Source organism: Leuresthes tenuis, unplaced genomic scaffold (assembly GCF_036924035.1).
Source record: "Leuresthes tenuis unplaced genomic scaffold, fLeuTen1.0.hap1 SCAF_18, whole genome shotgun sequence".
Classification (NCBI taxonomy): Eukaryota; Metazoa; Chordata; class Actinopteri; order Atheriniformes; family Atherinopsidae; genus Leuresthes; species Leuresthes tenuis.
Window position 1 is genome coordinate 24,301,493 of NW_027325372.1, and position 14,338 is coordinate 24,315,830.

Sequence of the window (14,338 nt, forward strand, 5' to 3'; positions counted from 1 at the left end):
TAGCAGAGCTGAAGTTTCCAACTCCTCCTCTGTCGGCCATTCCCGTTTGGAGCAGGATGCGTTTCCATGGTGATGTAGGATGGGGTGGGGCTGAGGGAGGTAAAGCCCATCAATGTACGACCTAGAGTTTAGCCCCGGTCCAGATGGTGGCAGTTGAGCCTTCACTGAGCTTCTCAGCTGCTGCAAACTGATCAGCATCAACATTACAACCACCTGCTTCATACTGCTGGAGGTTGGCAGGTGGAGCCTCCGTGGACCAAACTCGTTGCGATACTTCAATCATGTTTGGATGCGGGGCAGTTTAGAGGATGCGTTTGCCCTGCTCGCCCTGTTCCTGAGCAGATATGTGGTGTGGGTGACGTTTCCCAGTAACATCTGTGCAGATGCCAAGATGCATTCTTTCTCAAAGCTGCCGGTGAACATTTGTTAGAGAGCACAGAATCTCTTAGAAACAACAAACATGACAAAGTATCGTGTTGTCAGGCTGATCTCACTCAAAAGCATTTGTCATTTGTGGGTTCTTTTTGTTTTCTACTCAGTAGATCGTGCTTTTAATTTTATGCATGTGCTTTAGACATGACCAGTCCAACGATGCATCGTTGATAAGCGACAGCATCACTAATTTAAAGAATGTACATCCCAGACAGTAAAAACGCATTTGGGATTCAAATTACCTTGTCTTTTATTTATCTTTAACGATCTTAATTAAGGCTCGACAGATCGCATATCCACACTACTGAGCTTTTAGATTTCAAATGAAATGTTCTTGGTAATTACTCATGCAAAGGCCATATCCTCAAATAACTTATTTTATAATTGGATCTTTTATCGCTGCACGATTTGAAAGTTTATGCACGTCCCTCTCTGACAAAATATCCCAACTGGCAGCACAACAGATGTCCTCCGTGGAGTGTCTACTTTGCTTGTTTCCTCTCTTTTGGGGTCACTTCAGCTATCTTTACCCAGCACATGATGTATGTGTGAAATTGCTTATTTATGGTTGGAGATATGCACATGAGGAAATGACTGACTGTCACTGCTTATTGGATGAACAGAGCATGAAAAGGACTGAAAGAGAGAGAGGGGAGGAAAATGAGCAAAATGTGAGGTGCATTTCTGTCATCCTATTCTCAGCCAGATGTTGCTGTTGGTTACTGTGAAAATCGAGCATGACTGTACGGGAATTGAATTTCGTCCTTTACATGGGTGGCCAGTCGAGATGTGCCACCGCTGAACAGAACATATTCTGTCTACAGGACAGCAGGATTTGCTCAGTGTGGTTTCTGTCTTACATACAACCCTGGTTCCAAAAACAAAGAAACAGTGTGTAAAAACAAAAACGGAATGCAGGGATTACTAATCTGATTAACCGGTATTTTATTCACAATGAATCATTTAAACCATATCAGATGTCAAAAGTGAGCCCTTTTAATATTTGGTGAGGAATATTATCTCATCTGGAATGTGATGGCAGCAGCACATCTCATGCTTCCCGCTGCGTAGCATCCCTTCTTCTTTTAACAACAGTCTGTGAACGCTGTTGTGAAATAGCTCCACAGCAACTGCTGAACCTCTGTCCAGCCCTGCTTGTGAGAGACTCTGCCTCTCGAAGATGCTCTTTTCATACCCGGTCGTGTCATCATGTTAACTTTTTGGAGACGTGTTGCTGCCATCAAATTCAAGATGAGCCAATGTTTTCTTTACATTTGATATAATCATTTGATGCTGTGTATGTCCTGTTGTGAATTGAACGAATGGGATGTGCAAACCATTTCATTCTTCTTTACTTACATTTCACACAGTGTCCCACCTTTCTTGGACTCTTGGCTTGTGATTGGGGTTTTTCAAGGAGTCATAAGACTTTCTCAAGTTGGGAGGGTATTGGTGATGCTGGGGTGCAATGTGAAGTAAAGGTTTGTCTTAACTTGTGTATTCTTAGCTTAAAACCGGTGTAAATATCTGTTATTGGTGGTGAAATTATTCACCTTGAGGCCACTGAAAACACGTTAAACAGCAGTTATTGCACAGGCTCTGAATAGATTACTCCTCACATCTTAGTGTTGAATATATTTAGGCTCAACTCCAGATGTGCCACTTTCATCACTCTATCTGTGTCTCGTGTGTCCTCCTTCCGCAGACAAGGTGCCTCATTTCTCTCGGCTGGGTGATGTGGAGGTGAACGCCGGGCAGAATGCCTCGTTTCAATGCGTCGCCACGGGCAAAGTTTCTGAGACGGAGCCCTTCCTACTGGAGGTGAGAGCCAGAGTGGGCATCTGAGGGTGCTTTTGTTTTCTTCTTATTTGTCATCTCTGCTCGAGTAGACAAGACTCAGCACTTGAAATATAGAATATAGGGACTGGAGACCAAAGGGAGGGAAAGAGGCAACACAAAGGGGGGGAAAAGTTTTAGTTTTAGTCTTATCACAATTAATTTACTGCGGTTTTATTTGAATACAAGGCAGCTGGTCAGACTCCCGATGAATTCGTACTCCAGTGGCTGTTTACACGAGGCCCAGTTAACATCCTGTCCTTGGATAAAAGATCCCCACAAATTCTTACAAAGGTTCCCCACAGTCAGAGCTGCTGACTCCAGGACAGTCAACTGCTTGCTGGTTGAAAGCATCTCTGCCCTATAATGTCCTGCTCTACTTATTAGAGCATATTTTTCAGTGATTTTAATTATGTTTTAAAGATTTTTGGAAGTAAGCCTGCCTCAGCCACAGCTACCACCCAATTTCGGAATGTAATGCTCAAAGTGAGTGAATGTGATGCCATTATGTATTAGAATGTTGAAACTTTTACTTATGGAGCTGTCTCAAGCATTTTATTTTAATTCTCAGGCTCTTAAGTAATTGAAAAAGCCAAGAAAAGCTGACATTAAATGGGTTGTTGAACTTGCAGCGTTTACTGGAAGATCCTTTTCGCTAAAAACACTGAGCCAAGTGTCCCAATAGGAGGTCGCCTGCAAAGGCAATCAAACAATAATAATCTTTAGCTGTAGCTAACTTTTTACAGAACTGTCCCATAATATGAAAAATGTGTATCGTTGTGTGCTTTTAATTGTTGTGTTTTGCTTCTAATTAAAAAGTCTAAAATCTTGCTCTCCTGAGCCTGCGGACACCTTGTTAAGTTGTGTTTTTTCCACTTGAAAGCTGAAACAATGCACAAGCTGCCAGCTAGGCCTGTACACTGGAGGTCTTGTTACACCTCATTATTGCACATGTACATTATCATTCTCTTTAGTTTCGTCAGTCTGAGTGCAACTAACCTGGAAAAAAAATGAACAAGATATTTTCCAATGACTGGATGAGGACCATTGAAGCGCACCGTTGAACAAATATCTGCCCCGCTGTGAACTGAGGGAGGTTGAGGACTGCAGTGCCTGGATCAGTATGAAATCAGCCACTGTCATTACATGGCAGACTGTGATGGTGTGAGCAAATATCCTACAATGCACTGCGAAAAGTAGTGTATAACATCTCATCACCCTCAAATATGTACCATGATGCATGAAGGAAAAAAGGCTGACACTCAAATTTAAGGACTTTTTATTTTTATTTTAAGTGTCTTGTCATGAAATAACAGACTTATCAATTTAGTCTTTTAACCGCAGGCGGGAGATAAATACAGATGTTGTGGCTCGAAAAATGGTGTGATACCTTTTTTATGATTAATGTGAGCAGAGCCAGAAATCAACACATGCAAGGTTAGTAGCAGCTTGCAGCTTAGTAAAAGGGGACAGCTTGACCTCAAAAGCAGACTGGACTAATAACCTTCCTCCGTTGCATCATACAGTCCGCTGTGGCTCAGCACAGCTGGGTTCAAGTAGTACAAGCATTTAATTTCCTATAACAGGTAGAACCACCTCAGCATGGTCACGGCAATACTCTTTCATCTGCAACCAAAGTTTGTACCTCCTGGGCTTTGCAAGCTTCCATTGTTGTTGAAACATTTGTCCTTGAATAAAATAAATCTTAACAAATTAAAGCAACTGAGGTTGTACCAAACAAGTCACAATCAGAAGATTTATTGTAAGAGAAACACTCTGTCCACTGTGACACTTAGCGAAAGATGTTCGGTTTATTCCCATCATCTATGGCTGCTCATAGTATTTTGACTCATTACAGTGTAAAGTTTTGAGAGAATGGAGTGTGTTCAGTCAGAGGCTTCTTCAGCTCTGCTGCACACAGGTTCATTCTTTCCAGCAGCAATAAAAAAAAATTAAAAAAAACGTGCAAAATTCTAATTTCCCTTTGGCAAGATCAAGTATTTTTAATTTAAATAATTCAATTTAATTCAGTATCAAATGTTATAAGGCTTTTGGACCCGAGGAATAAGCTAAAAAGAATCGGACAAAACTACGAGCACAAGTGGCCGAAGCTGCACGATTAATTTTTTTAACATTTTGCCTCCCATAAATCCCCAAATTACATAGAAGTGCACCATTTTATTTCCCTTAACACCCAATAGACTCAATGGTCAACTGTCTTTTTCATCGTAGCAGTACGCGTTGCAGAAATTTGTTTGTCGGCGTTTTTCTTTTGCATTATTGCAGGGAAATGAGTCATTTGAAGATTCCAAAGCTTATGAAGGCGTTTCTCTCATGCATTAACTGAAAATAGTTTCTTCAGTCTGAATATGAGCTAATGTAACTCTACAAAAATCCATCCCTGAATGCTTCCACTCCTCCTCTGGCCTTCGAGCTTGAACGTCTAAGTGGTTTTGAAATGACGGCAGCAGAGCGGCGCTTTGCAAATGAGAAATCTCAGTATACTTGGTGATCCATCCCTTGTGTTATTCTAGTTTATTTCACTACCCTCTGAATTTAAAACCTTTGAAGTTCGTAGGCATGTGAAAGAGCCATTTGCTTAAAAATCAGTTTGTGTGAATCTGGAGGTGGAGCTACACATTGTGCAGAAAATGACAAACAATACGATGCTTTTTCTTTTGTCATGTAGGTCGACATCAGCCACAGATCTGTTTTTCACGTTTGGAAAAGTGAGGGGGGTAAAATAGCTGAAAGCAGAAATATATCACAAACCATTACTAGTTTCTGTTCTTCAGTTTGTTGTTCGGGGCCTGTTTGATCATCAACGCTGAGTCTGCTGGTTTTTGCTTTCTCTTTCATCTCCCTGGTGCTGTGGAGGTCCTCTCCGGACCACTCTGGAGCTGCTCACCCCCCCATTTTTGTTCTGTTTTGGTAGTCCAAACAAACTGTTTGCATAATCTTAATCGATTAGCATCAGCTTTCCTGTGCTATCTAATGTCTCAAATGCTGTTTTGGATCTTTTAAACTGAATATATATCCAGACCAAAAGGACTAATCATGCTAAACATGAATTATGATGTGATGCAGGGCTTGCTGCCAGACAGGAAGCAGACTTTGCTTTGAAAACCTTCAGGTGGGAGTTTAAAAAAAAGAAAAGGGAATTTAGAAAATAAGGAATAAAAAGTAGGACACATTCAAAAAGAAAATTTTAGATTATATTGATACCAAAGCTGAAGATAACATGAGCTATAATCTGTTGCTTTAGGCAGTAGCGCTCAGCCACTGTAAATATAATTACATATTTTCCAACAGTGGTGCATTTCTCCTCCTAAACCAATTCAAACACGAGGGTGTCAAACCTATTTATTTGTGAAAAGCATGAGCAGGCGACAGCTCACTAAATAATCTGCTTATACTTCGAGAGAGCTGCACATATTGTATCTCGTACCTGGAATAGCTCCGTCTGAACGCTGGCCCCTGATTTCCTCCTACACCGGTTGAGCCAGTTGCCAGTTTGCCTGGAGCGAAGACGCATCAGCACACAGAGAGCCGCGGAGGCGCCAGCGCCACCCAGTCCCCGGTGCACGAAACAGCCACCCAAGAGGCCTGTGTCACCTGCTTCAACGCTCTTGTTACCAGTGACATTTACCACATCTTCATTATCTTGCCTTCCCATGTAGCAAATTCCAAACCTCCTTTGTCTTCCTGTCTGCTTCTCAACTTGCTGCCCATTTTTAATCACTTCGATAGACTTTCAGTAAACACATGTGGCCGGTGTGCTCATGGCTGATTTCCCTCTGCGTGCTGTTTTTCTGACTGTCAGCGGAGAAACGGCATGGTGCTTGACACATCCTTGCTGTCGCGGTTGAGCCACAAGCGGCTGATGGCAACCTTCCAGGTGGAGGCACAGCGTGGAGAGCAGGACCTCTATCGCTGCATCACCCTGTCGCCCAGAGGTGCCGCTGTTTCCAACTTCGGGGAGCTCATCGTCAGAGGTAAGTCATGTAAACGGTTCCATATAGGTGTGGAAAAACATTTATTTTTGTTTTATAGTTAAATGTTAAAACTGTAGCCAGGAAATGACCCGCATAGAAAAAACATTTTGTTGTCTACGTTAGAAATGTTGATTTTATATGTGAAAAGCTTTCTATGGAAACTTACCAACAAATGCAAGCATTGCAAAGAGACCATTGTGAGTCATCAGTTTGATGGTTGGTTGTATTGGATAAGAGTCAACAGATGACAGATGGTTAAATCCAGGGGGATTCAAGACAAGAGGCGAAGAGACCACAGCAAGTCTTGAGAAGACAGCAGGCAGCTGTTGGTGTTGGAGGCCAGACGTGTATTGCTGGATTAAAGTAATCCTCGCTGTGCAACTAAAAATCAAAGAATTAATATAAATGATCAACAAAGACAGATAAAACATATTTATTGTATCATTTGCTATGAGCTCTGCGTTACGAAGTGAACGTTACGAAGTGAACGTTACGAAGTGAACGTTACGAAGTGAACGTTACGACGTGAACGTTACGACGTGAACGTTACGAAGGGAACGTTACGAAGGGAACGTTACGAAGTGAACGTTACGACGTGAACGTTACGAAGTGAACGTTACGAAGCGAACGTTACGAAGCGAACGTTACGAAGCGAACGTTACGAAGCGAACGTTACGAAGCGAACGTTACGAAGCGAACGTTACGAAGCGAACGTTACGAAGCGCATGTCGCACTAACCACAATCGTGTGAAATATGTCAAGATCATTCTTATCTGCTGAACTGGTGCGGATATATTTCTTCTTAACAGGAGTTTTTAAATTGAAAGTCGCTGTTGCTATCTTAGATTAGGATGGCCAGTCTTAAGCTAGCACGTTAAGCTTCAGTACAATAATTACCAGAGTTGAATTTTCAAACACTCACAGAAGTGGTGAAACCTTCAATAATTACAGTCATCGACTGCAAGTACATCTTTGCAATCTGTTGTCATCCAAAGCAATCTTCTGATGTTGTTTCAGCTTTGGGATGTCATCACTGCTGTCTGACAGCACTCCTCTGGGCTGTTACTGCAGGCATGTCTGAACAGCCCGGAAAACTAAATTAATTTCAGACTCCACAGTAATTCTGTTAGGGTTCTTCAAAGAACTGGACAATGCCACCGTGTTCTTTGGTTGCAGGCTAGTTTTTTCCATTTTTTTATGACTTGGTTTTGAGATGAGGGTAGCCTGACTAGACTCTTCCTTGTAGCTTAAAATCTGCTGACCAGTTGTTGGTAACTGTCTCCAGGTTCAGGATGAAGTCAACAGGGAGGAGGGAATTTGTACTCAGGACTCCAAAACTCTCAAATAGATGGAAATCATGCTCTGTGTATGCTCTTTAATATAGAATTATTAGTTATAGAAGATGAGTTCCTGCATTTTCTCTTCAATTCATTATTCCGGCCTTCTACATTTTTGCCATCATTTGTATATTTTTTCTTGTTTTCTATCTGAAATTCTCCTTTTTATCATTCTTATAATGATGATACAATAGCTGTCATTACCACAACAAGCCGCTGCATGCTCAACTCTTCCCTGAGCCTCTTCCGGAAAGATCCGTGCAAATAACCAGGGCTTGTGAAGCACAAGGTATTAAATCTACAACTACATGACAATACGAAACGTTCTGTGCTGAGAAATACTCTGTTTCGCAACAGGATTTCAAGCGATTGAAATAGTTAAAAATGGCACTTAGATTTAAATGGTCTAATTCAGTTTAATTTAACTTAATTTTATTTAGATTTTTCAATTTGGAAAATGTTGAACTCTCTCATGGGATCTGTGACTGAAGTCAAATAAAGTTGCTGGTGTTTTGTAGTTGTGTTTGACATCATTACTCAGAGTCTATAACTAACTTTCTACCACCTTTTCCTCTGAATAGAAATAGAAAGCTATTATTGTCATTGAATGACTTGCATACAATGAAATTAGGAGCGCTGCTCCGTTTGTTGCCACATATGTACAAAAGAGAAAAAAAAGAAAAAGCATGAATAAAGCGTAAATGTAGGTAAAATCAGCTTCATTTCGCACACAAAGCGGAAGGCATTCCACCACGTACCCCAGATGGGTCTCAAATATGAAAAAGTGAAACTGAGGTATTTCCCGTCACACCACACTTCTTGTTGTTCAAAGGACTGTGACAGACTGCGTTTTCTCAGCCACTAAATGATCTGCTTAAACGACAGTTGTTTTTTTATTCTTCGAAACTAATGGTACACTTCTCACCTGACTGTCGAGTGCCGTTATTCCGATGACAAGTTGAGCTAGAGCTGTTACCAGAAGTGGAACATTTTGCTTCTACAGCCTTGTGTCACAACTACCATGTTTTTTACGTGACAGTAGAGCAAAAAAATAAATAAATCGAGCTTCTCAAAGCTGATTGAGCACACCCAGGTGATGTGGCTGGGGACAGAATCACTGCTGCTTGTTTACACTCAGCTCCACACATGCTCCAAAGTTCAGTGTCGGTTCATCAGAAACTGTGAACGAAGATCAGGTCAAAAATGACCACGCTGTTGAACTGCTCTAGTTCTGATTTATTATGCCCATCATCTGACAAAATCACCATTCCACTGACGCCTGTGCCGTGAATTCCGATATGCCCACGTGAACGATGAGCTCCCAAAGAGAAAGCCGGAAACGGCAGAATATCTTGACCGGTTTCTCACGCAGTCCACAGCGTTAATGCATTCACACATACTTCAGTCAAAAAGTCGATTACGCTCCTGAGCACGTGTGCTGGGACATGAGCTACTGTAACCGTAGCTCAACTCATTACTAAATGTTATTAAATTTGCCTATAAGGACACGCTTTGCCAAAGTCCACGCCCATCAGCTCTGCTGTATTTTGGAGAAAGGAGAAAGAAGACTACAAACTGGCCACTATACCCACATTCTTTGGTGATGCCGTAAGTCTCCGAATTATTCGAAGAATATGTCTGACGGTGGATGACACGGCTGGGCCTGTAGATTTTTGAGTTTTTAATGTGAGGCGGTTATATTTCTCCACACTGAACAGAGGCAGGCAGAATAGAAACGGCATCAATATTGTGCCCCCGTGGAAGAGAACAAAGAGGTCTCCCTTCAAGGATGCAGAATTACTCCGTTGAAAAACAGCATCTCTTGCTTCAAGTCTCAGTAAATTATGTCATAAAAAGCTCTGTGGGCAGGTGCTGTCACCATGCGATATATCAATCAACAACACTCCGCCCATGCACGTACAGCTCCTCACCCGCAGCATTGTGTGCTGAATTCATCTTATGTGTGCCTGTTAGCGGTCCTATTATCCATCCATCTTGAAGGGGTTTTTTTATGTTTAGAGAGGACAAAATTAGTTGTGCAATTATTCATGCAAATAAGCCCAGATACAGTATCATTAGAGGGAGGATGAAATTTTGACTTCTTTTTCAGCATTCAAGGATCTCCGGCACTCGTGCTTCTCTGTCGCTCTCATAGTTCTGATGTGATTGAAAGATTTCTTTTTTTCCGATGAACGGCCCGGAGGAGCAGAAATCACATTACTCAAACTGTAAAACAAAAAAAGCAAAACGCAATGACAGGCATCCTTAAGTTCTTCTTTCTCTTGTGTGAGTCAGCTCTTTTCTGCTGAAAATGGCAATTATGTTTTTCCAACAGTGTTTTCAAGGACAGCGTTTGTCCTTTTTTTTTTTTACTTTATATTTCTGCTGATGCTAATGTCTCAAAAAGTCATTCTAATGGGATTATATGTTTAAGTTTGCGTACTGTATTGAAATGTCAACATGTTTGATAGAAAATTAGATTTTGTTGAGCTCCACCAAAATGATCTAACAATCTATGTTACAGTGCCCCCAACACCGATTGCTCCCCCCCAGCTCTTGCGGGCAGGTCCCACCTATCTGATTATCCAGCTCAACACTAACTCCATAGTCGGGGATGGACCGGTCATTCGCCGGGAAATCCAGTACCGCGCCAGCCAGTCCACGCTGACAGAGACTCATGGTGTTGGCTCGCTTAACTATAAGATTTGGCACCTGGAGCCAGACACAGAGTACCGCATCAGTGTCCTGCTCACCCGGCCTGGAGAGGGGGGCACTGGAGCACCTGGACCCCCGCTGGTCAGCAGGACAAAGTGTGCAGGTGAGTCAGATAAAACATCGTATCATCCTCGATATATTATCCATGACCGTGAAGCTCACCGGAGTTTCAGAGATAAAGCTGCTGTGGCAACTTTGTGTGGATAAAATGATCACGCTGCATCAAAGCCTGAGACAAGTCTTGAAAGGTAAAGGCAGGTTCATTTTTCTTATGTTAAAAAGTAGAGAAAAGTCCTTGTTTTAGTCACTTTTTGTTTTATGTTATCAACATTTCAAAATGCAAAGATGTTTGACTTACAATGAAAAGACTAAAAGCTGAAAAATCTTACCATTGAGATGGTGGACTTATAACAGCAAAGATTTACCAGAATGTAAGAAAATGGAAAGCAAGGTCAGACCCAGCAGTGAGTGGGGCTCTCTGAGGGATATGGAGAGTGGAGAGGCTTTTTCTCTGGTTGCATTCAATTCAAGTCAGTTTCAATTCAGTTTATTTATATAGCGCCAAATCACAACAAATGTCATCTCAAGGCACTTAAACCACGGGCTTGATGGCTATGGCCTCCTCTTCCTGACTGTCACCCAGCCAGCCTGGCTGCAAATGGGCGGCTAACAGGGTTAGCTACATTAGGTACGCAGGTGGCTCCACACTGACGAAATGGACCTGGCTAGCTATCGGGTAGTTTTCAACGGTGCAGAGTCGAGTTTCCTATTAAGATAACTTCCCCTCCAAAATGCCAAAAAGACTACATTTGTTCCATGTACCATTATCACTAAAGGAGGCAGAGGAGTAACTAAACATCTGACACACAGAGCAGGTGAAAGCAGGAGATGGAGGGAGAGAACCGGCAGCCATGCTAAGCTAGAGAACCAGACACACCGCTAAAAAGTGAAAATAAACACCAAAGATCTGTAGGACTGAGTGTTAAGATAGAACAAGTGTGAGATACAGTTAATTATGCAAAAATGTGTAACTTATGAGGAGAAATTTGAGTGATTTTTAACAGACATTAGACATTGAACCTTTCATTGCCTCTGATGCGTCCATTGGCGTGTGAATGTGTGTGATAGAGAATAAAAGCACTGTGTTGCTTGTAACAACTCGTGCTGTATAAGGATGCGTGTGAATGGTTGAACGCAGCTTGTAGCGTAAAAGCGCTTTGAGTGGTCAATTAGACGAGAAAAGTGCTATATAAGTACAGTCCATATGAAAAAATACCTGTAATAGTTCCAAGAACTATGAAAAAGTTCCTGTGGTCAGTGATAAACAAGCCAAACAGTAAAGACCGGATCATTTACTCAGTATGGCAAAGAATTCCGTACCAGAATCCATCTGCTTGTCGGTGCTTATGCTAGTTAGCAGTAAGACAAGTAATGGTGTCTGATGATTGGCTCTCTGGGATATCCCAGCATGTCTAACATGAACACGACTTAGAACACACAGTCATAGCCCTCTGAGTTAACAATGTAAGGTGATTATGATATGTCCACCCATTTTGTTTACGACCCTGTCAAACTAATGACTTTCCCAGCAGCTGTGGATGAACTTTACGTGCAGGGCTAATTAGCAAGCTAAAGTGCTACACCAAGATTCCATTCAAGGTAAACATTGCATGTTAGCATTGTCACTGCATGTCACTCATCCAAAAACACCAGAGGATAATAAGTTATAATTATACGAATGACTTTTAATGAGTCGCTGTGACACATCGTGAATGCAGCACGGACTGTTTTCAGAGTCTGCTCCTGCTCTCACACTCTGACATTCACGCAGCTTCTGAGCTGCATCAGGGAGCTGCATCAAACTGTTGTGACACATCACTTAACAGCTTGTAGTTCGCCTGCAGCCACTTAGAGAAAAAGATGTGTTTGTTGTCATCACACCATGAAAGATGCTTTCTGGTTCTCTGGGACAAGCCTCCGATGAAAACACATTTTTGGAAATCTAACGCCGCCTTCATCTGTGCTCGTTTACACGCAAGAATGGCATTGTAGGAGTTTCTGTGGAAAGCCGCAGATCACGTGTGAAGATCCACAGTTGACACGCCAAAGCCTCAGGTTGAGGTGAAATCTTTTTCCTGCACTCAACGCTCATCTGTGTTGCAACCACAGAGCTGCTCATCTGGGGTAAAAAAAAAAAAGAATGACTCATTGCCAAGGAGACGACGTGATGCCCCTGTCACCTGCCACAGTCTTTGATCCATTCACGTCAGCGCCTCCACTCGCCCACCTCCTGTCGACACCCATTGCTCACATCTGAAGCTTTTTCCCCGGGGTCAAAGCAGAACACAGCAGAGGCTCTGTGACACCGAACTCTGGATGAATTTGTCTTCCTTATGTGTCACAGAGAGACGCTTCTTTTAGCACAGAGAGGCCTCTTTTTGGACACTCACTGAGCGTGACATTTCATACCTACACGTGCAGACGATTTTAGTCCCATGCTGCTATTGTTTAGAGCGGCCTGTCATACAGACGCCTCCTTTCAAATGCTGCGTGAGTGGCATCCATCATTGCTTTCCCCCCTTTCTTTAGACTTTTTCTGTTATTACAAATTGACACTCTTGGCATGACCAGAGATGTTCCTTGTGCTCCAGGCATTCAGTCTCAACTCAGGAATTCAGCAGAAAGAAAATCTTTTTTACTGGTGACTTCAGCTGTGACTTCAGCTGTGATTGTCAGAAGTGGGCTGAAGGTACATTATATGGTAACAACCAAATTCAGACCATTCTTTGAGACTACAAAGACATGCACCAGTTACAAAGTTGTTGTGGGGACCAGGGGCAGAAACTGTGTCATAGGTACATTTGTTCACATGACCAAAACTCAGCAGTGTCATAATCTGAGATTAGAAACTTGGAGATTTATCACATATTTTGTAACATCTAAACCTAACCATGTATATTAAAAGTGTGTATTTCCAACAACTAGCACCAACCATTTGTGAGTTGAGCCTTCAAGCCCCATGGTGTGGGATGAGTCTTCTCTCCCGGGCATCGTGCAGCCAGACAAACAGGGATGTGGTGAGAAAAGAGGTGAGATGCTGAATGTCTGTGGAACAACTAGAAGCTGACCAAAGCTGCTTGAAAACACCTAAAAAACATGGTCAGAAAAAAAGATTCTGGTCAAAAACTGTGGTTTTCTGTACTGTCTGCTAAGGGATCCGCAGTCAAGTCCACAGAGATGTACACAGTTAGTACGGTCTGTTAAAGGCAGTGCTATTGCTGAAGGTTGTGAGTTTCAGTAACTTGGATTAGCAGCCACACCTTTAACACAGCTGACGGATAAAAGTAAGTATTGTTACAGTCCTGCATCCTGCATCCTGACAGTCACAGCCATGTTATTTTGGCACCTGCCACCCACCAGAACACAGGGTCTGAGGCCTTAACCCGGCTTCTAAACTCCCCGGCCACAAATCTGACGGCATCTGTGGGAGGTAACTCCATTCCACTCAGACCCCACCCAACAACTCACAGACCCAAAGGTACCACACAGCCCTCAGATGTTCTTTATCCTCACTGGTCAGAGCTATTTTGGCAGCTTGAAGAGAATCTACTTATTGTTAGGCAGTCGGTCATCATGTTATGGCGTATCTGCATAATGTCCTCATCAAAAGAATGATGGTGTTTGTCATTTTCCTTCCCTCATTCTTTGTATTTCAAAAAAGTCTGCTCAGGACGTTCAGCTCTCTGAGGTGATTTAGTCGACTATTCACACGTTCAGGACAGATGCTTGTGAGGTTGTTTGCCATATTGTGCTTCATTTGCAATAAGCAGGTCGAAAACAACTAAATGCTGTGTGTCTTCTGCTTGGTGTAATTCTTCTGCTACCATTTCATCAGATTAAGCTGCCTTAAAGCTGACTTCATTATCAATATTAGAGATTATGCCTCAAGAAATGAATACTTGTAGAAACTCATTCAAACAAGTGTCAGCCTTGCAAACCCCATATGGTTTCACTGGTAAGTAT

At 42.3% G+C, this 14,338-nt stretch overlaps 1 protein-coding gene across 2 annotated transcripts in view; it reads left to right on the forward strand.

Moving 5' to 3' along the window:
* Nucleotides 1-14,338, forward strand: part of ptprua (protein tyrosine phosphatase receptor type Ua) — a 204,567-nt gene that overhangs the window by 114,781 nt on the left and 75,448 nt on the right. For both annotated transcript variants that reach the window (XM_072370575.1, XM_072370576.1), the window contains exons 5-7: nt 2,138-2,253; nt 6,092-6,263; nt 10,125-10,418. In XM_072370575.1, coding sequence (XP_072226676.1) covers nt 2,138-2,253; nt 6,092-6,263; nt 10,125-10,418 — 582 coding nt within the window. The remainder of the gene's footprint in view (nt 1-2,137; nt 2,254-6,091; nt 6,264-10,124; nt 10,419-14,338) is intronic.